Here is a 20,889-nt window from a genome sequence, read left to right as displayed (position 1 = left end):
GAAAAAAATTGCCTGACCTAATGATTGTCAGAAATTGACCTCTCATTTCCGTAAATCTCAATTACATCACAATTAGACGACTCAGTGTATTCCCACACACATTACATATAACGAAACTACTTTGTGTAAGTCTTAAAGTATGGAAACTGAAATATAAAAAAAAGAACGAAATGTTAAGATCAGAAGTGCATTTAAGATCATTTAAAGGCAATATTTAGGTTTATATCACCATTTGCCCCGAGTCTTCAAATTTTACGTATTTATTTTTTCTCTCTCTATATAAAAACATTCCAGACAAAAACCTTGTGAAAAGAAAATAAAAATGTCCCAATGGTCAGAATTTTGAATTTCCAGTAAAACAAAGAGGCCATGATCTTCTTGAGCGTCACAAGGCAGCGCAATTTCTTTTGGATTTTGCGCTGTTATCAGGCCCTTTTGACATTTTCGCGGCCTTTTTTGTCGGAGGTGCAAAGTGACTCCTGAAGTGCGCCCTCACTCCCTCATTAAGCAATGGCCAAGGGCGCATCGGGCCAGCTACTCACGTGATTAATCAACATTTTTGATAATTAGGTCGACAATCATGGAAATAAAAGTGGTTGAAAATGACCTTATGAATATCTCTATATTTTCTTAATAAAAATCTAAACAGAAGCGCACCAAGGACTGAGTCGATTGGATCCCGGCGAGGGCCAAGATTATTGCCAATCGCTTGACAAAGTTGTATATAAAAGGAGTTTTATTCTGGCATTTTATTCTTTTGTTTGTTTGTTTGTTGGGGTTGTTTGTTTGTTTGTTTGTTGGGGCGTTGGGGTGTTTGTTTGTTTGTTTGTTTGTTTGTTTGTTTGTTTGTTTGTTTGTTTGTTTGTTTGTTTGTTTGTTTGTTTGTTTGTTTGTTTGTTTGTTGGGGTGTTTGTTTGTTTGTTTGTTTGTTTGTTTGTTTGTTTGTTTGTTTGTTGGGGTGTTGGTGTTTGTTGGGGTGTTTGTTTGTTTGTTTGTTTGTTTGTTGGGGGTGTTGGGGTTGTTTGTTTGTTTGTTTGTTTGTTTGTTGGGGTTGTTGGGGGTGTTTGTTTGTTTGTTTGTTTGTTTGTTGGTGGTGGTGTTGTTGTTGAATCGAAACTTTCTTTTCTCTCCCCTGTCCTCTCCCTTTAATTCCCCTCCCCTTGTTTTCCTTTTGTATTTTACCGCAGAGGAACATCTGTACCCAATGATCCTCATGACCATGATAATGTAGTTAATGGGTGCATGGTACCCTCTTGGAAACCCCCCTTTCCCCCTGTTTGGAAAATATGCAGTGGCTTATTCAAAGTCAAAGAGGGTAGCGGTGGCAACAGGGGAATAAATTCTTTATATTGTTTTCTTTATAGTTTTGTATAAGAATTGATGTGTAGACAGAAATTACTGCGGAAAAGGGCCGCGGATTGTTGGGAAAAAGTCTTTTATTTTAACATAAAACCTGGATACACAACTGAAAATGTGGTTTGCTTCCTTTGGAAAAAAATCCTGTCGACGTGTAGTGCTACAAAAGGAACTCCAATAGCTGAGCAAAGTGTAAAGACAGTCACGAATTGCTGGACTTCCGTCGACCAAGCGACAAAGGGACTCAAGGACTAAAAAATTAATTAAGACTTGATTCAAGTCTAGCATCTGGTTACCCAAGGCGTTGTGCGGTGTTTTGTTTTGTTTTTTTTTTTTTTTTTTTTTTTTTGTTTTTTTTGTTTTTTTACGAAATTCCCTACTTGGAGCATGTCTATTAAGAAAATTCGACGAAGTTGTGCGACTTTTGCAGGCTGGCTGAGAACAATGGACTTATCTGTGTATTACACGCAGGCCTAATTAAAATGTACATGTAATCCTGTTATAAATGATGTCAATGTGGAAATAAGTGTTGATTACTTAGGTAACATTTACGTCTGAAATTCTCATTAAAGCTACTTAGAGAGTAAAAGCAAGTCTTTACCTGCTACTCGGATTCCAGAGAGGGTTCCACACGCCATGAATACTAGCATACTAGCGCTGCCGTTGCATCAGATGGCTGGACGAGGGAACGAATGACTACCAGGGACAGTTAAAATTAACCAGTGGGGATGATGTTGTAGTAACCGGTACACCACAAACCTGAAGCGTGGAAGAGGGAAGACACTACAGTAGATTTAAGCAAGGTTAGTGTCCTAAAAAGCTTGCATGGGCACTAACTTGCACAATTTACTAAAACGATAAGTGAGAGGAGAAAGCAGATTAAGAAATGTAAGAAACAAAACAAAAACAAAACAAACAAATGGAAACAAAAACTAAAACAAGAAACGACACATGTGGCGATTGAAAATAAGCCTACTTGAAGAATTTGGACCTTCATCTGTCATAGCTAGGATTAGATTTTCTCAACCCTTGATCTAATTTTTTTCGGGGTTTCATATCTTCAACAAATAAAACATTCAAAAAGTGTAACAGTAAATTTATTGGCATTGTTGTCATTTAAATTAGTGAAAAATGTTGATTGAGTATCCAGCCTGACACGTTTTGCTTGGCCATTGGGGTGCACTTTCCCAATTCAAGGAAAATCATTCTTTGCCTGTCCAAGGCGCTTAAAAAGTACCTCTACCGTTTCTTTCAAAAAGAGGAGATGGTGTGCGCAAAGAAATTTTGGGATTATGTAAGTATGGCCTAGGATTAACTCCCTAGATTCAAGGGCTCCTATCCGGGGACAAAGCATACAAAAACGCTGTTGAAATCTTGTAAGAAAAGCCCAAGAAAGTCCAGGGATATCATTTGAGAAATGGCTGCTAACAGACTTGGAAATTTTCACTCACAGTGAGTTTGCTTTTTGCTGATAATTAAACATTTAATCAGTTAACCTACTAAAATTTGAAAATAAAATAAAATCTGAAGAACCAAACAACACATTGGTTGCTGTTTGAGAGGTCTCACAGACTTCAGTTACCCGCAGTGGGGCTCCGATCTTTGTTGATTTTACGCTGTTTCATTGATTTAGTGCAGTGCACTCATTGCTTAATGCAAGAGTGAGTGCGCACTTTCATGGGTCACCTCCAACAAAATGGCCGCGAAAATGTTCAAGGGTACAGTCCACTAATTCAAGCCCCATTGAAAACAAAGTAAAATCAGCACTGTTCAGGACCCAATCACATGCATACCAACATCCCTGAAATTTCTAAATTCAAATTAAATTATTGTCTGGTCCCTAATCTTTTAATTTCTTTTCAATTTTTTGTGGGTTAACCAATTACATTTTTAATTATTCCCACAAAAGAAAATCACCCCCCGAAAAGTGTTTTTTCCAAAGTCTGATTCCAGCCATTTTTCAAGTGGTAACCCTCAACTTTCTCGGGCACTTAGGACCATTTTTCAACCGTATTTTTTAGACATTCTGCTCTCATATGAAAGCTCAAAGACCCAGTTAGTGATCCTGGCAACGATTTACACAACATCACCACGGTGGGGGCCACACAATTTCCGTTTTCAAAAGATACTGTGGGTGGGGGCACTTTTAATGCTAATGAGCTGGCCAGAAATCCTCACTAGAATTAGTGGACTGCACCCTGCACGTCCGAAATGTATTCTTATCTACGTCACAAAGTGCACCATGCACGGTGACAGACGAATTTGTGTCGCAAGTCTAACTGTTATTTTGGGGGCGTCAAGCCTGTATGCACCAAAACAGCACAATCTTCATTAGTCCATAGTTTAAAAAGGTTAACTACGACACCTTTCAGCTAACTAGTGATAATTTTATCACTGGACCAAACACCATGGACAGCACCGAAGAGGCCTACAATACGTACACCGAGAACCTTATACGAAGGCTATTAACCATTCTACTCCAACAGTCTCACCAAATAAGATTTATAAAATACCCACTTCATGGTGGAATGACGATTGTAAAAATTCTGTCGAGCATCGGAAAAAGCTCTTAAACTGCTAAGAAAAACTTGGCCCGTCACCCTGAAGGCCTCTTAGCCTACAAACGTGCTTGTGCTGTTACTCGCAAAACTACTGAAACTGCTAAAAGGCATGCCTGGAGAAAACTCTGTGGTACTTTAAGCCACCAAACACCATCTAAAAAGATCTGGGACAACATTCATCATATTAACATTATTCAGTTCTAAATATACAGTTCTAAAGCGAGTATATTCATCCTCAAAGATAGAAATCACGATTACATTTCAGACGAAGACATAGCCGACCTACTTGCTACTAACTTTGCCGCGAGCAGTAGTGACCAAAACTTCCTTTCTGGAAACTAAACAAAATGCCGAAAATAACCTCATTCTGGCCGTTGATAATGATAACCTCACTAATGAACCATTCAGCACATCAGAGCTTCAAATAGCTATCAATGTAGTAAACAAAATTGAAAGACGAAATTAGCAACGATATCATCAAGCATATACCTCAAAAAGCTCGAGAGTTTCTTCTCATCGTTTTTAACAAGATGTGGACTACATCACAATGCCCTATAGTCAATGGAAGGAAGCCATTCTCACTCCTATCCTCAACCTCGGCAAAAATTCCGACCGCAGGCCAGTTGCGCTCATTTCGTTTTTGTGCAAAATCAAAGCACAACAGTCTTTTCTGGTATTTGGACGGAGAAGCATGATATAATTAAAAATCACCAATATGGTTTTCGGAAAGGGAGGAGCACAAAAGACCACATCATTCGCTTGTGTTGTATACAGAAAACCTTCGCCAACAAAGAAAGTACCTTGGCGGTCTGCTTATCTCGAAAAAGCTCATGACACAGAGTGGCCAAAAGGAATAAATCAATAAAACTTCAATCATTTGGAATCAGCAGTCGCATTACTAGATGGATCGATGACTTTTCTGCTGACCGGAAATTAATTAATATTAATCATTAACATAATAAAATAATAATTATAAATTAATTAATTAATTAATACTCTCTAAACCACACACTGTTTAAAATGGCATTCCTCAAGGCAGTGCCATCAGCCCAATACTTTTCAATATCGCTGTTATTGATCTCGTTGAAACTGGAATAAACATCTCTCAATATGCAGATGATATTGTAAAATGGAAGTCTAACAGGAACTTCATTACCAGGAAAGTTCAACGAAGCCTCAATAATATCTATTCCTGGTGTGAAAGGTGGGGATTTAAAATATCTGCTCCAAAGACCTAGGCCTACGCTGTCCTTTTCACCCACAAACGAAATGTTGCCTCTAAACTAAAATTAAAGATACTGACATCAAGTTTCAACAATTAGCAAAATTCATGGGTGTGATCTTTGATCAAGCACCACATATGGAAGGACCACATCAATTACATTGTCAGCAGATGCAAAAGCCAAACTAAACATTTTCACATGCGTTGGCGATTTTCAGATGCGTTAGCGGAGCTGATTAGGCAGCGGACTGTAGTATCCTCCTCCATCTTTACAAAACTCTCATCAAACTAATATTAGAGTATAGATGTGAAGACTTCAACTGAGCAGCCTTAGAGAACACACATAAACTCGACAACATACAGCATCAAGCTTTGAGGGTATGCTGTGGAGTACTGTATGGAACCTCCCTACAGAAATTACAAGTAGATTTGGTGGTTCCCCCACTAACCTTAGCCACAAAAATACTTTTGCAGTGTGTATAATACTGCCTAAGATATGCATACATCACAGTATTTTGCTGGTAAATGGAAAAATAACCTATACCACACACCTTTTGAAGCTAGAGCTAACAAATCACATTTTAAAACCTACATGTATATAACAATGCTTTTCCCTTCTGGCATTACACTAAAACCTGACATTTCAGAAATCCTTAATCGTATAAAACACATTATGGATGTTAATGAAAAGAGATCCATTGCTACAGAGATAATACATACTTTCTTGAATAATTCACTCCATATCTAGACTACCCTGACAGACGGCTCATTTGACCCGACCACCAACACAGCTGGATTATACCTCAACTTAATTAATCCATGAGTATCTTATTGGCTCTCGAGTGGATTGAAGAAGTTCAACCCATGCAAACCTGTATTCTCACTGACTGTTTAAGTGCTATACAAGCAATATCGCATCCGATCCCGCGAAACAAATCATCTGTGATATTAGGCGCACTCTAACAAAAATTCAAAATCAGGCCAATAGAGCTAGTCACCTTTGAATGGCTACCTGGACACTGTGGTGTTAAAGGAAATGAAAAAGTCGACATGATTGCCAAAAACGGCACTGAGAAAACCAGTATTGACTGTAATTTACCTTTCTCAATAACAGAAATAAAACATCAGCTCAAAAGCCATTTCAAGCAACAACGGCAACAAGAACGGGGAAGCTCGAAAGTATCCTCTCTTCAAAAAATGCAACCCAGTGTCTCCTTCCGCACTAACACATGGAATCTCTCACGGTGGCAGAAATGATTGAACATGCAAAAATTTAAATAGTTTCCATAAGAAAATAGGTAAACACCCTGATGGGTTTTGTGAAATATGCAACACTTATGATAATGTCGAACATAATCTCACTAACTTTACGAAATACGTCTGTTACTGACACGCGCTCTAAAGGTCACTTAAATTAACCTCAGACCAAATGACACTTAAAAATTTCTAACTCAAACGACAACATTTCCCACTTGCTGAACTTTGTCAAAGCAACAAACACTAATATTTAACGTCTTTTCATCATGCAAATTTCAATTCCATTTTGTAGATCCACAAGTTGCATATTCACTCACATCCCACGCGTACTCCATACTTGTTCCTTGTTTATTTATTTTGTTGGTGTGATGAGTTATCAAGTGATTGACCAGACAAAATGCCACCCCTCGACATCTCGAGTATGCAGCCTGCGAACGTACTGGCGGAGCTCGGGCTCTTAAACCGTTAAATTGCAAGGGAGATGGCTGGCTTGCAGGCGGGACACTGGCATATCCATATCTGGAGGATTACTGGCGCTCATAAACACCCACTTTACTTTTTTACATCTGATTCATATTTTACACTTTTGCATGTCATTGTTTTGCTTTCCAAGGCTTGCCTTTCATAACCCGCTATAGTCAATAACCAATAGCTTCCATTCTCGTATAAGCCTTATTTTCGCTGTTACAGCTCCGTTTACGAGATTCAGAGTAAGTACATATAGGCCTACATGTACTTTTTTGATGAGGCAGACTTCTTTCTTACTCGTCACGACTCTCGAAGCCTTAGCCTGCAGTCCAGGCGCAGTGGATAGTCTTTATACCGTGACTCGGCAATGTGTTCCCAGCTCTATGGTGCCAATCCCCACAGCTATGAAAACATGGTCAGCATCGATCATTCCCGAGCGGACAGCTGTCTGGGAACAACCACTCGTGGACCATTCCGGAGTCACGGTGTATAGCTCTGGCATGAATTTCCCATCGAGTGTTTCCCGAGCGAACTGATCAGATAGAAGACCAACGCCCTATATGCTTTGATTTTTTCCATGCTGAATATCCCTTACAGTTATATCCAACCTTACTTGTACCAGAAGTTAATTGATCATTGTAATTTGGACGATGTAAACAGTTATTCAGAATAAATCAGTTGTGTGTGTAAGTCAATCCCATGACTCTCCATCTTTTTTTTTACAACGGCTCCCTACCCTTAGAGAGACGTTACAATATCAATTATAGAAATGTTGCTGCAAATTCTGGCACTGTGGTTCTACAACAAATATCAAAACGCAGTATCCAACTTTGGAAAGAGCTACTTTTAAAAAATGTACTTGATGGCACTGGTGGTCTTTCGTACTTTTTGTTCGGGCTTAGTTGGTTTGCGTATCAAAATGGCTGCATGAGGTCACGGTTCGCCCTTTATTTTTGCACTGTACGCGGACTGCGGACAATACACAGTACAGTACAGTACATGTACATGTACATGTACATGTACACCTTACGTGTACTGTACTGTACATGTACATGAACTTGTGTGTGACTCGCTGTCCAACAGGTCATGCCACATACAGTACGTACATCTGTGCACGACGAGAAAGGCAGCCGCCGGCCTTGCTGGTCACAGGTTAGGGACGGCCAATGACGAAACGTACAGTACATGTACATGTACAATGTACATGTACATGTACAGTTTATATGACGAAGCCAGTTAACAATAGAGCTTGACTGAGAGTTCTCCCTGGCATCAAAATGACAATGTCCTTTTTTTCACCTTGCCAACTTTTCGATATTATAGCAGAAGCGGATCTAAGTCTGATTCAAGAAGGGTTGAAGGGTCTCTGGTTGTCTAAAGAGGAGATTATTAGGCAACTGCTGCACTTCCCTTGGGGCAACTGCTGCACTTCCCTTGGGGCAACTGCTGCACTTCCCTTGGGGTTAAACTCCAATAGATCCGCAATCATGAACTCGGTTATACACCTAGCAGAATCATTGATAGTATACTCAGGGCAAAGAGTGCCCCTCATTTAGAATATCACACAATATGTATACTTTTTAATCAAGAGTAATTAATATTCCTCCCCATAAATCTATTTGAAAACAAACCAACAAATTTTCAAACGGATGCGGAAAACGAATTTCATGCCCTTGAAAAAAATGGTACCTAGTAGCCTGTAACCTCATGTAATTTCACTGTAATGCCCGTGGTTTTATGCTCTGACTTAATTCCCTTTGTATGCTTTCGCCAAATATTTACGTTAAGTTAATGAATATATGCCGGGCAAACTGAGACTGTCCCTTTAACGCACAGTTGCAGTTCCGTAGAACACTGCGCATGTCAGTATTTTGTAAATGCGTACTTTGCACTATATTAAATGTGTATACTGATGCAATCGGTGAGACGCAGTCCTAGTATTAAGATTTTGAAGCGAAATGAAACTCACGTCTCAGTTTTCACAGGGGAAGAAACAGTGGCCAGCCAAGCAAAATGAGACGAACGAACAAAATTTCCCGGACCGATTCCGGCTGGGCCTGGGTTGTTGACTGTGGTGCGTTCATGGCTTACTTCACATCAATCGGTTATTCATCGTCTCTGAGTGTGTATTTGACTATCTGGATGGATTATTTTGAGGCCAGTGCAACAACTGTGGGCTTAGTTGTATCGATGGGAATTTTAATGAGAGGACTTATAAGTAAGTACCTTACATTTTATCTGAATTCAAGATTTCATTTAGATCAAACCATGTTTCTTCATTGTTTCAGTAAACTACAATCTTTCACCCGTATTCCGGTTATGCTATTTAAGGAAAGGACGCTGAGTCATCATTTCGATAGCAAGCACGTCGTATGATTTCTGTGACAAGCCAACCCGGTACAAAGGTGTGGGGTCACACATGTAAGTCCCAGGTTGCTTTGCATTCATCTGCAGACTCGGTAACTGCTCTTGTATTTGACGTCAGGTTTCAGATATCGAAATGGCGAAATTTAAAATTAAAACCCTGATTCAGTTTCAGCAGGATCGGACCGGTAACTTGGCACACTTGTTATCCTTACGGTTATTAGGGCCATATTCTGTTGGTGGCAGTTTAATTAACGGTTAACGATATTAAAGATCTTTCCCTTTTCCATTTCGTTTAAACTGTCTCTTGGGGAGGCAGTCCTCACTGATAATTTACGGAAATAGTTATTTATAAATCCATGGGATGGCGCTCGCTGGATATATAATTAGGCTACACATAGCCTGACGCAATATTTACCCTGCAGTGTACCAATATCAAGGCCTATATTTTGTGTGGTGAAACACAGGTTATTTTCTAAGGGAGCAAAAGACAACCTCCGACCGATAGAGATTCACCTCCATGGCAGCGTTCTTTCCTTCCAAGCTGGCATCCACTAATAAACCACGTCCATTCAAGCTATGTATTAAAGCCGGCCCCCCAAGTATGCATGCAGCCCAAGCGACGGAGTGGATCGACAGAGCACTCTTTGCAATCGAAGCTTGGGGTAGGGGTTGAATGGGGGCTCAGAACCCCCCCGGGCTTGAGTTACACATTGAAAGACTCGGTTAATTTGTGTTATTTGGTTTTATGTTTCTTTTTTTTTTCTTTTCTTACCTTGATGCAGTTGAAACTCATATTTATCATTTCTCATGACTGGGCGAATTTTATTAATCACATACGGAAGCGTATAAGGGCCGCATGAATTTTTCGCCGCAGCAAGTTACTCTATCGCCGCGACGAGTCAGTGTTTCGATTGCGGGGAGTGATTATCTTTCCGCTGACTAGTATCTCGCCGTGGCGAGTTACACGTTCTAGCCGCGGCGTGTGGATATCTCGCCACGGCGGAAATCTTAGCAGTGTCACAAATCTATTGGTGCCTATAAGGTATACATACATATGCATGTACATCTATCTGGCCGTGTTGTGGTGATATCGACCTCGCCCTACAAACTGTATCGTGATCCAAACAAGCTACAGTTTACGAACAAGCAGTGGCTGCAGTTGTGGACATTGTCTCTTTTAAAACCCAAATCAAGGAAGAGCGAAAGGGTTTGATTTATTATATATTTTGGGGTGGCATTAGCACTTTTCATCCGCGACTTGCATATCCGATGCACTGCCAATCGTTTACTCTTTATGAAGGTCCATCAAAAATCCCATACCCTCGACGAATTTTCTCTGAACTGTCTTTATAGTTTTCTCTGAATTGAATCACTCAAGCTACTTTTCTGTTTTTTTCTTTGAGGTCCCTTGTCTGGCGCACTCTGCACCAAATTAGGCCCCCGCGTTGTTACGATGGCGGGTGGTGTTATCTTCGTGACTGGGGCAGTGTTGTCATCCCTATCACCAACGATAGGATTCCTTATAGTCAGCAACGGATTCACAGGTAAACTATTTTTAAATAGTTCTTGGCTAAGGATTGGTTGTTCAATTTATTCATTCCACTGGTACGAGACCAAACTGCGTGCTGTCTGTTCAAACGATCAATCGATTTTCTTATTTCGCTTTTAACCAGCCATTGCCAGTCTATTCTTAGGGCTGAGTCAATTCGAATAATTCACTATTTGAATATTTGACCTTCGGTTCGATTGAATGTTCGGTCGTACCGACCCGGCAGATTGTTGATGAAGAAACCATATACAAAATCAGTGGCAATAACGCACACAATTGTACATTATAACGACTTTCAAGTTTTTGATGAATAACTTACTCTTTGAATCATTGTAAGATATTTCTCATTTTAAAACAAAAGAAAATTCTCACTTTCCATGAATTTTGAAATGGGATATTCAAATTGGGAATATAATATTCGAATATTTGATAATCCTTTGAATATTCGGATATTGAAATATTCGGCACAGTCACATTAATTCTATGTTCGATGGGCCATGACTAATTTTGTAAAAAAAATCATAAACTTTTTATTTTAAATGTTGGCTTTGGTGACGTGGGTGCCCCAAACTCAAGCACCTATCGACACAAACACAGTGTATAAAAGTAACTGCCTTTATTGCCTTTAGATAACGCTTATAGTTGCACAAGATACCTGATACGAAACATTTATTGTATTTGCTGAACAAACATCTGTATGTTTCCATTTGACTGTTGCGGATTCATGAAGTTACAATATCCGACTGTGATTATACTGATCGTGAATATTGAAGTCAGAATCAAGTAAAAAATAATCATCACTGGTCGCTAATATTGACGCCAATATTCCTGCACTAAGAATTTCATGTCTCGATCTTTGTTGTAAACGCTTAGGTATTTTTTTTTCTGATGAGCCATAGGTAAAATTGGCTCAGTGTAGCGATGACACTTAATATGTTTTTGTAATGTGTTCGAAGAAGACCATGCATGCGCATTATAAAAGCGGTACATCGTAACCTGACCCCATTACCGGTTTAACTTTTTCAAGCTTACTTAAAACAACCCAACAAATGTCCCCTTTAATAGACTGATTGCCACCGCTAATGTGGGTATCAACCCGATAGCAACATGAGTTTTGAGTGTTGTTTACAAACAATACAGCCAAGTTTCGGTAGAGTGCCCAGCAAATCAGTAGTATGAATACTGTACCTACCGTCGGCTTTATTTAGGGTAAATGATACTTATGAAAAGCTTTCCTTTTGGTGGACGCCGGTTTGTTGATATTGAATGCTCACTATAGGTCTATTCACCACAGAATACCTTTATTTTTTCAGCCTCAGGTGGAAGCATGCTTTATGTAGCAGCAGTCCAAGCATTGGGAATGTACTTCAAAAAGAGGTTTGCCTTCGCCGTTGGTTTAGCATCAGCAGGCATAAGTACGGGTCAACTTGCCTTCCCACCTTTAGTTACCTACCTGATTGAAGTTTACGGCTGGCACGGTTCAATGTTGATCACAGCAGCAATAAATATGCACATCGTAGCTGCTGGAGCGCTCATGCGCCCAGTGGTTAGGGGGAAATCTAAGAAAAAACGGCGTGCGCATAGTGTTATACAACAACATCTTGGAAAAAACGAGACTTTTACGGATGAAACAGATCCCGAAGACACCATGGCAGGTCGTGACTCGGAAGTCGATGAGATCGAAGAAGACGTTGTTACTTTTATCTTGGCTGAAAATCTTGGCTTCGTAGAAGCTATCAGGCATCAAACCTCAGACGATGGAACCAGCTCATCGTCTCTCACTGAAACGCCAAGATCGTGTATGGGATGTTTCCTTACTTACTTCTCGAGACTCAAGCATTACTTGCTCGATACGTATGGACTTCGGCGATTTGTACGCAACACAGCCTTCATCCTCACGATAACTGTGGCCTTCTTTCACGGGTTTGGGAGGCTGGGTATTGTGTATATCGTCGCTCGTGCCAACTCGGTAGGCATTGATCTCGAGACTTCCGCCCTCTTGCTGTCCTTATTCGGTGCCGGAAGCATAGTGGGCCGTATTGGGTATGGTTGGTTCATTGATAAGAAATATATCACAGGTGAAATGGCTTACACGTTGGCGTTGTTCATCTTTAGTGTGACAGTCTCCTTGATGCCAGCCTTTTCCATCTTTCCACCGTTGGCAGTCTTAGCCTTATTGTTGGGAGCAGCCGCTGGGCTGTCGGCCTCTGTGGTTATGATCATCGTACGCGCCAAAGTACAACAGTCGGATGCCGCAGGAGCATTGGGAATTATGCTGTTGTTTACGAATGTTGGCAATGTCATTGGCATCTTTGTGTCGGGTAAGATCATGTAATGATATCTCAAAAAAGTTGATCTTGTAAAAATGTCCCAAAGATTTCCACCAGTCATTTCTTCTCTTTCGTTAAAATTAATGTTACTTGATAATCCAACAAGATACGTAAGGAAAACAACAATACGGGCCGGGTGTTGCGTTCTCAACTCACAATGTCCATCCGCCGCCATACGCAGTTTAGGTTTGGATAGTGTTATTAAACATGCATAGGCCAATATACCTAATGCATATGCTGCAGCCACTGGTGGAATGCGCAGTCTGGCAGGCAATTTTTCCCCTGTTACACTAATCCAAGACTAAGAATGATTATAATATATTTTCAGCAAACCTGAAAACGCGCGTCCCAAAAGAGATCTTATGCAATCTTCTGATTCATTGAGATTAAACTTTACAGTGAACGTCACAATTGCCCTATGGTAAAGTATGAACTAGCATATAATAATTCTTTGCGGCATATCTCATTAGTGATTTTACAAGGTCGTATTGGGCAAAGCCAGCCTCGTGGAGGAAGCACGGTGAAGTTGGTGTTTACCAGAAAGGACGGGGCAATTTTGTTTTTCGTAGTCTTGAGGCAAACATTGTGCCTTTTATCCTTGGGACATCGAAAACGTATTTTCTGACTGATTTAGTTCGAACATGATCAACAATTCAAAAATCTATAGGAATGTGCATTAGTTCTTATTGAAGAAGTCAGGTGGACCAGATCTGGCATATTTTCAGGTTCTAACATTTTCATTTGCTTTACAAAAAGTGATTTAAGCGTACACTGTACAAATCGTAGATTTTGCGTTTATCAAATGAACTTCCTTTGAAATTAACAAAGAGCTTGTCACCATGATGCCATGTTTAAGAACCTTACGACGAAGCAGCCAAGGATCTTTACGTTTTCCAAAGAAGAGGGTTCTGTAAAAGAGGGTTCTGTTAAAGAAAGGATCTAAAGCGAATATTCATTATCGTTTCCTGTTTCAGGTGTAACATACGACACCACGGAGAGGTACGACATCGCTTTCTTCACAGGTGGGGCCATTCTTCTGATTGCAATGTTCCTCTGTCTTGTCGTGTATTTTCTTCAGAAAGCAAAGCAGAAGAAACCCCGTCTGAATCTCCCTCCAGCGTTTTATGTCAAGTTTCCAAGGAGTGCTTCCACAGGTGATCATCGTAAACAGACGGCAGACTCTGTAACGGCCGATTCAAATTTGGATGGCTTGAACGACGACGATACAGGAGTGAGTAATCCTGTTTGCACGTTTATGCTCAACGGAATTTCGACCGATGTTGATGACGTTGGACAACAGCAAATTGTTGGTTTGAAGAGAGAGCAACACAGCTCGAGACGCAGATTTGGGCGTAAAGTTGAAGCTTGTAAAATGGAAGGTATAGAGAATCCAATGGTAGTCGATCGTTTTGATGATATTATTGTAAAAGAAGGTGAAAAAACTAGCGTTGACAAAACCTAACGTGTTCGAGAAATTTCAAATTTTGCCAAGCTTATACAGTGGCATGTCGGGTTCTTAGGTCCGGAAGAAGAGGATCCTCAAGCTCCACAACGAAAGGTGGTGGTACCGTTTCTAAAATGGTGGCGCCTTTCACAAATTTCCAACATTTTGGGGAGGGACCCCTGTTGGATATTCCACTGAGTTCATGTGATAACTTAGCAAAAATCACAGTCACAAATAGGCGGGGAAAAATTCGCTTTGTCCGATCGTCTGAGGTAAATACCTGCACTCTGACATTACTGTGTACATGATGTAGGAGATACTCCAAATGGCCTTTGCTTCTCGGCCACAAACTGTTATCACTAGTATCGAAGTCACAAGTGAAGAGACTGCTACTCCAAATCAGGTGTGCAAGGACACATAGTTTTGAACTGTTAAAGACCAATATGATCTTCCAAAGTGCACGGTTTTCAAGCTGTATCACTTTTCGTTGTCATTTGGACTTTTTAAGACTCTTACATGCTATTTGTTTAGTGGCGCCTGATTTTCCAAATGGTGCCTATCTGTCTACAAGTCAAAGAAATTAAACTGAAAAAGGAGATACGATGGGGTTAATCAAACGCCTAAAAAGGTCCCCCTGTGCTACTTTATGAATAACAACCAGCGGTAAAAGTTATTTCTCGTCCATTTTTTTCCGGAGGAAGGAGGGGCCATGTTTTGTGGACGGGTATAGTGAATCGATTTCCCCGTGGTCTTTGGGACATCTCTGTGTCTCAGTGAGCCATCATCCTTCCATCTATAAGCAAACACAAAAACAAGAAACATCAAACCGGGCGGGGGGATCGGTTAGAACAAAAAAATCCCTGGAAATAATTTTAAACGTAACATTTCAATGAACCCAAATTACTCTGGTACTGTAAATCCATCCACCTTTGGTGGGACATTGTGGCTTCCCTGATGGAAAGAAGTAGAAACGTCACACTTAAAATACATTATGGAAAGCAGACAATGTTAGGCATTCATTTTTTCCGTTCGCTTGAAGTTACAATTCAGTTATAAAATTTTTGTACTTAACTATTGTGTTTGGCGTTCTAAATGAAAATACGTTTTGAAATTGTAATGTCACCCCGAGATCTGAATGCAATATAAAGTAAAGCACAAAAGTACATGCTATGTGTGTCTCTCAGGGGCAACTTTTGTTGCTGCATGGTTGGTGTTTTATCAACCATTTAAGACAAGACCGTGACGTGGCGGGCTCTCGACCAACAGAAATGGGTAAACTGTCTCAGGTAATGTGAAATGAAGCTACATATTTATTTTTCTTCACCCAAATTGCTTTGGGAGAGACGTAATTAGTTAATTGGGTACACTCAAACATGCACGTCTTTTTATCCAAGCATTTCATTATAAACGCCCAACCTTTCTTCACTTAAAACCTTTGCCTACACTACCTCGTTCATGATACGAAGACTACGGGTAGAGGATTGGTGTGACTTTTGATTGGACACCCATGAGAGAACATGTTGGAATGGTGTATATTGAGGGAAGAAAATGATTATTTTTGGACCCTATTCATGGAAATCGTGTTAATATGTTTTATTATGAAGAGTATGCCAGCCTAAGTAATCCCATTTTCTTTACCTTTTGCCAGTGACTGTGCGTCCATTAGTTAACATTTGTCATTTGTTAAGAGCTTGATGTAGCATTTTGCATTTTGCTTTCATTTTTTGAGTGATGGACGTTAATTTAAGTCACTTACTGTGTGCTAAATAGTGTTGGCAAATTTAGTGCTTCCATTTTATATTGTCGAAAATATCTTTTGTATTGAGAAAATTCTTTGCGATTTTCTTGAATTCGAATAATTTTTACCCAAGATTATCAAAATTCATTCGTTTTATTCAATTTTGTAAACCAAAATCACAAGATAATTCCTAAAACCTCAATTAGAAATCAAATGGGGTAATATTTAAGACATGTTTGATATACTTAAATTGGATGCTTCCCCGACACTAACTTGCCCAGGATAGAACGTAAAGGGTTAGAGTGGGTTGAGTGGATTTGCTTGTGAGAATACGTTCGAATGGTGTTTTTCAATTTGGGCTATTGCAACTTCAACCCCATTAATGTAATATTGTACACGTTTGTTTACGTTTGCCAGTTAAATACATCGTTTCAATTATTGTAATTATTTTGCCAGAATATTCCAGAATTTCAGCCCTTTTCTTCTGCATTCATTGGTTAACAATTTCAACAATTTCATTCAATCCTAATTTCGAAAACTAACCTTAATGTAAAGACAAATGTGGCTTGTTATATAGGCTTATTTTGTTTGATGTTTTTTCACTATTACTTTTTGTGTGTAAGTTGATTTAAGCCACTTTGAATTAAGAGCTTCCATTTCAGTTTCAAAACAAAATCATCTTTTGTATGTTAAAAAAAGTACATTCAAGTTTTCTTGAATTTTAATTTATGTTACCTAAGATTAACATCCAGTTTAACAAATATTTAGAAACAAAATAAATTTTCTATAAAAGTTCAATGAGAAAAAATGATATTACCGAATAGTTTCAAACTTAAAACTGCCATTAATCTGTGGAATATGAGAAATGTGAACAAAAAGGTACAAAAATAGATATAGATATATTTTATATGTTTTGGTATTTACATGGAGATCCGTAATATAATGCGAAAACAGAGATTTAACATAAAAACCTTTGCAATTTGAAACGTTTGCTAAATGATGGTCATAGTGTACCGGTAATTTATTTTGAAATACTTTGAGAGGGTAGAGTAATGCTTGTTCATTCCACCACCCTGACAGGGATAAAAATTCTGAGCCCACTGAATCAGGAAATTTATAAATTGATCAAAATTGTAAGTAGCCCGATTATTGCTGGGGGTCGCCATTTTTCCGCAGGGGTAGCTACTTTATTTTTCGCCGTTGTTGAAGCCATTTTATCTTTTTGTTTAGACCTGAACCGAACACGCACAGTAAGACCCCTATGGGTTCATTGCAAGATCCCCTCTGGATCTTAGCCTGATAATTCTCCTAGACTCGCTATTGTCTTCAGAAAACCCTGTAAAATCTTCATAGCTTAACTCCACTTTAGGCTTGTAGGTTTCTGATGTTAATAAAAACTTGTTTTGCGGCTGTTAGTTGTTTTTTCCGGGTTGGTTGAAAGAATTTAGCTAAGAAAAACGTTATTTGGGGTGCCACGCATCAGCATAATTAATATGTGTGAGCCTGAAAGTTGTCCCCTGATGGCGCGCTTCCGGAACCCCCTGGATAGGAAAAATAACGTGCAAAGATTTAAGAATTTGTAATATTTTTCCAAATATATATATATTTCCAAATTAAAGTTGTTTATCATATCAGTTTCAATTGAGGCACTGCCCATCGCTCTCTGCCAATTCCTGATACAATTTTTTTTTGTTTTCTGCAAGGGTCTGGTGGTGAAGGGGAGGCGGTGGGTTTATTTTAACAAGCAGCAGCTTCGGACGGCTGTGCCGAAGTGAACTTTACGCGCCAGCAATAGGCCATTTGCGAGTTAGATTTGAATAAAACCTGGTACACCCAGTTATTTGATTGCACACAAACGTACCAATTGTAATTCCCTAGACTAAAGACACCGTTGCGATAGCCCGTGATTCGGGGCAAGCTTTTGCACAGTGTCCACCATCTCTGGAATGGACTGGTTCCCTTGTGCCCTTCTTATCCATTGAGAACAGCAACGCATCTCTTTTGTAACTAAGCAAATTGGCTTGCCTCGAATCACAAGGTATAGCAACAATGTCTGTCGTGCGGAGAATTCCAATTGTTATGTTTACGTGAATTAAAAAGAACTCAGCGTACTGGATTTTATTCAAAATTAATTCGCAAAAGTCTTATTCAGCGCGCGTCGCTGAATTATAACAATGTAGGGGTCTATAACCTTTTTCTTGCATGTTGGTTGTAAATAGTAACGCTATAGCTTTAACTTTCCTTAGCCCTCTGCCAGCCAGCAGAGACTCAAGCTACCTCGCACCTGCACTCAAAGCTACATGTTTACAACACCATGCCAACAAACAGCTAATTAACTAAGGGGTTTTCAACAAACCCTGTGTTTGCTGAGAATAATGCATTTTATCTGGATTGAAAAAATAGAACATTACACTATGCAATTTCATGTACCTAATAAAGGAAGCATCGCCAAATGAAACCCGACCGCTCTCTAGTTTAAAATTGATTCTTACTAAAAAATAAAATTCTCTCAGGTTTTAAATCTGTGAATCGTTTGTGGCATACTGCATGCCATCTCATAATCCTACAAGCTGGTTTTCCATATTAAGATAATAAAGATTATTATCTTGTAACAGACCCTATGTATGTATACGTTACACACAAGACTCGCAGGTCTGAACATGCATGCATAAAATACCTCAGGCTTATTGCTCTTTTTTGTGATTTAAAAATGTATTTCTACTATTTCTACTTACACTATTTTTTAAATTTTCTGTCCTGTGGTAAAATATTTAAGGACCGGTCGTTTGCCATTGAACAATCAAGTATTCGTTGTCGTTGATGTGAAGCTACCACAACAATACTTCCTTGATTGTAAAAGCACACATCAAACAAAATTGGCTTTGACTTCAAAGATGTGGAAATCAGTTGAACGAGACATCAAGTTTAAAAATCCATCTAGTTGGCCTGTTTTGCACAAAACATATCTTCAAGCATTGAGTGCTACTTTAAAGAAAGTGGGTTATAAAAAAAAAGTAAGAATTCCTTACCAGTGAATCATGTTTCGTGTGTTGTTTTGTTTCTTTGGGTTTTAGAATAGATATGAAAATTCATGTACATATTTTGACACAAATGGCTCTGCTAAGTATTCAGTTGTTCTACTGAGTATTATTTGACACACTTCAGGTCCATTTCTGCTCCGTGAGGTATTCCTGTCAGAAGCTGCATCGAACCTCACTTTGTGCAATCCACGGTGGGTAGACGACTAAATCACCAACCGAACGCATGTATCCGCTACCCTAAGCTGTTTACAGCAAGGGAAGCCAGCAAATACACTTATCCGAAAATAATCTACAACTTCCAGCTTTGATCGTAGACATGCTGCGAGGTTTGCGGACTGAAAATAGAATAAGACAGTTCTGAAAAACTTCGTCAACCTCTTTTCAGTTCCAGGTACACACTAGCAATGGTTGCCCTGCCCTGCTATAATTATGAAAATCGCACTCGCTGTTCCTCAACAAAAATACGAGCGTATGCGCGCGCATATTACCGGGCATGTGTCAGTGACACCTGACTTCAACTGCTTGTAATTGTTTTCGTTGATGCTGTAGATAGGACTTGAAGGTTTTCATGGTGAAAGAAACTAGATGAGTAAAATGATTGCGGTAGCACCATGTATCTATCTCTTTCTTGAGTGTGTGTGGTTCTGAGAAGAACCGGGGAATAACTCGACGTTTCGAACAGTGTACTCTGTCCGTCTTCAGTCAGTCTCTGTCAGTCTCCTGAAGACGAACAGAGTACGCTGTGTAAAAACGCACTGGCACCTGGATACCAGACAGTTTAATCAATTCTTATTGGTCAATAGTTTGTGCTCACGCGGCTCGCCACGCTCGCGCCAAGTCCATATAAGGAGATTCTTCAAGACTTCTTGCACAAGAAAGATACCATAAAACGGACGGGAGTGTTCAGGGAAAAACAAAATTCTTTAATCAAACCGTTGGAAATTTATCGTATGATGACTTCTTTTGATTCTCTGACTAAAACGGTATAAATGAATGGGAATAAAAAAGTAATGTTTAAGACCGGAAAAGCGCATATTTACTCCCTTATTAATTCACCAAAAAGTGGCAACTATGCTGTATTCATAATTAAACCGCAGAAAAAAGATCAAGTCAATCAATCGTCAGTAACTACAGACACATCTTATGAAATATGTAATTCTAATTCAAATGATTTCGATAACATATACAGGTGTACTCCAAATCAAAACTTATTAATAAAAGGAAAAAGTATGCACCTGTACCCCAATAACTGCGAATGGTTACACTTCATATTAATCAACCAAACTTGAAAACGATCTCCAAATATATTCAGATAAAAGGAATCTAAATGAGACATTTCCAGATATTCAGTGGCATAAAGTGAACAAATACTGGGGTTTGTAATAAAAAAAAACCTGCAAATAGTCCCTTTTTTATTGATTTTCAATTTTGGTGACGTGACTAGAGTTCCAATTGCAAAATTACTCAATTCGACTTAAGTCAATCATGAGGAGCAAATGACTCGACGCGAATGAGTATCTCAGTTATCCTTCCCATTAATCAGTAATTTCTTTAAA

The 20,889-nt window shown here is 39.3% G+C and overlaps 1 protein-coding gene across 2 annotated transcripts; it reads left to right on the top strand.

Annotated features, from left to right (window-relative positions):
• The first annotated feature begins 8,749 nt into the window (after window positions 1–8,749).
• LOC147798748 (monocarboxylate transporter 13-like) lies at window positions 8,750–17,755 on the top strand. Of its 2 annotated transcripts, none has more exons than XM_087138209.1 (4): window positions 8,750–9,082; window positions 10,635–10,775; window positions 12,094–13,101; window positions 14,085–17,755. In XM_087138209.1, exons 1-4 carry the CDS (start codon window positions 8,878–8,880, stop codon window positions 14,570–14,572), a joined length of 1,842 nt encoding a protein of 613 aa, XP_086994335.1. In that variant the 5' UTR covers window positions 8,750–8,877; the 3' UTR covers window positions 14,573–17,755. The 2 variants fall into 2 exon arrangements, with proteins under 2 accessions (XP_086994335.1, XP_086994336.1); XM_087138210.1 differs by lacking the exon at window positions 8,750–9,082 and adding an exon at window positions 9,107–9,285.
• Window positions 17,756–20,889: the final 3,134 nt, after the last annotated feature.

The sequence above is a fragment of the Acanthaster planci genome, linkage group LG06, assembly GCF_054643075.1.
Source record: "Acanthaster planci isolate LZ-2023a linkage group LG06, COTS_SCS, whole genome shotgun sequence".
Taxonomy (NCBI): domain Eukaryota; kingdom Metazoa; phylum Echinodermata; class Asteroidea; order Valvatida; family Acanthasteridae; genus Acanthaster; species Acanthaster planci.
Note: the sequence above shows the minus strand (reverse complement) of the source record. Positions and strands in the feature narration are given on the sequence as shown.

Bases quoted from the DNA above. Each gene is read 5' to 3' on its own strand.
- LOC147798748 (XM_087138209.1), top strand. From the start codon at position 8,878: ATGAGACGAACGAACAAAATTTCCCGGACCGATTCCGGCTGGGCCTGG. The intron at 10,776-12,093 runs GTAAACTATTTT...TTATTTTTTCAG, and splicing joins AGTCAGCAACGGATTCACAG to CCTCAGGTGGAAGCATGCTT. The intron at 13,102-14,084 runs GTAAGATCATGT...TTCCTGTTTCAG, and splicing joins CATTGGCATCTTTGTGTCGG to GTGTAACATACGACACCACG.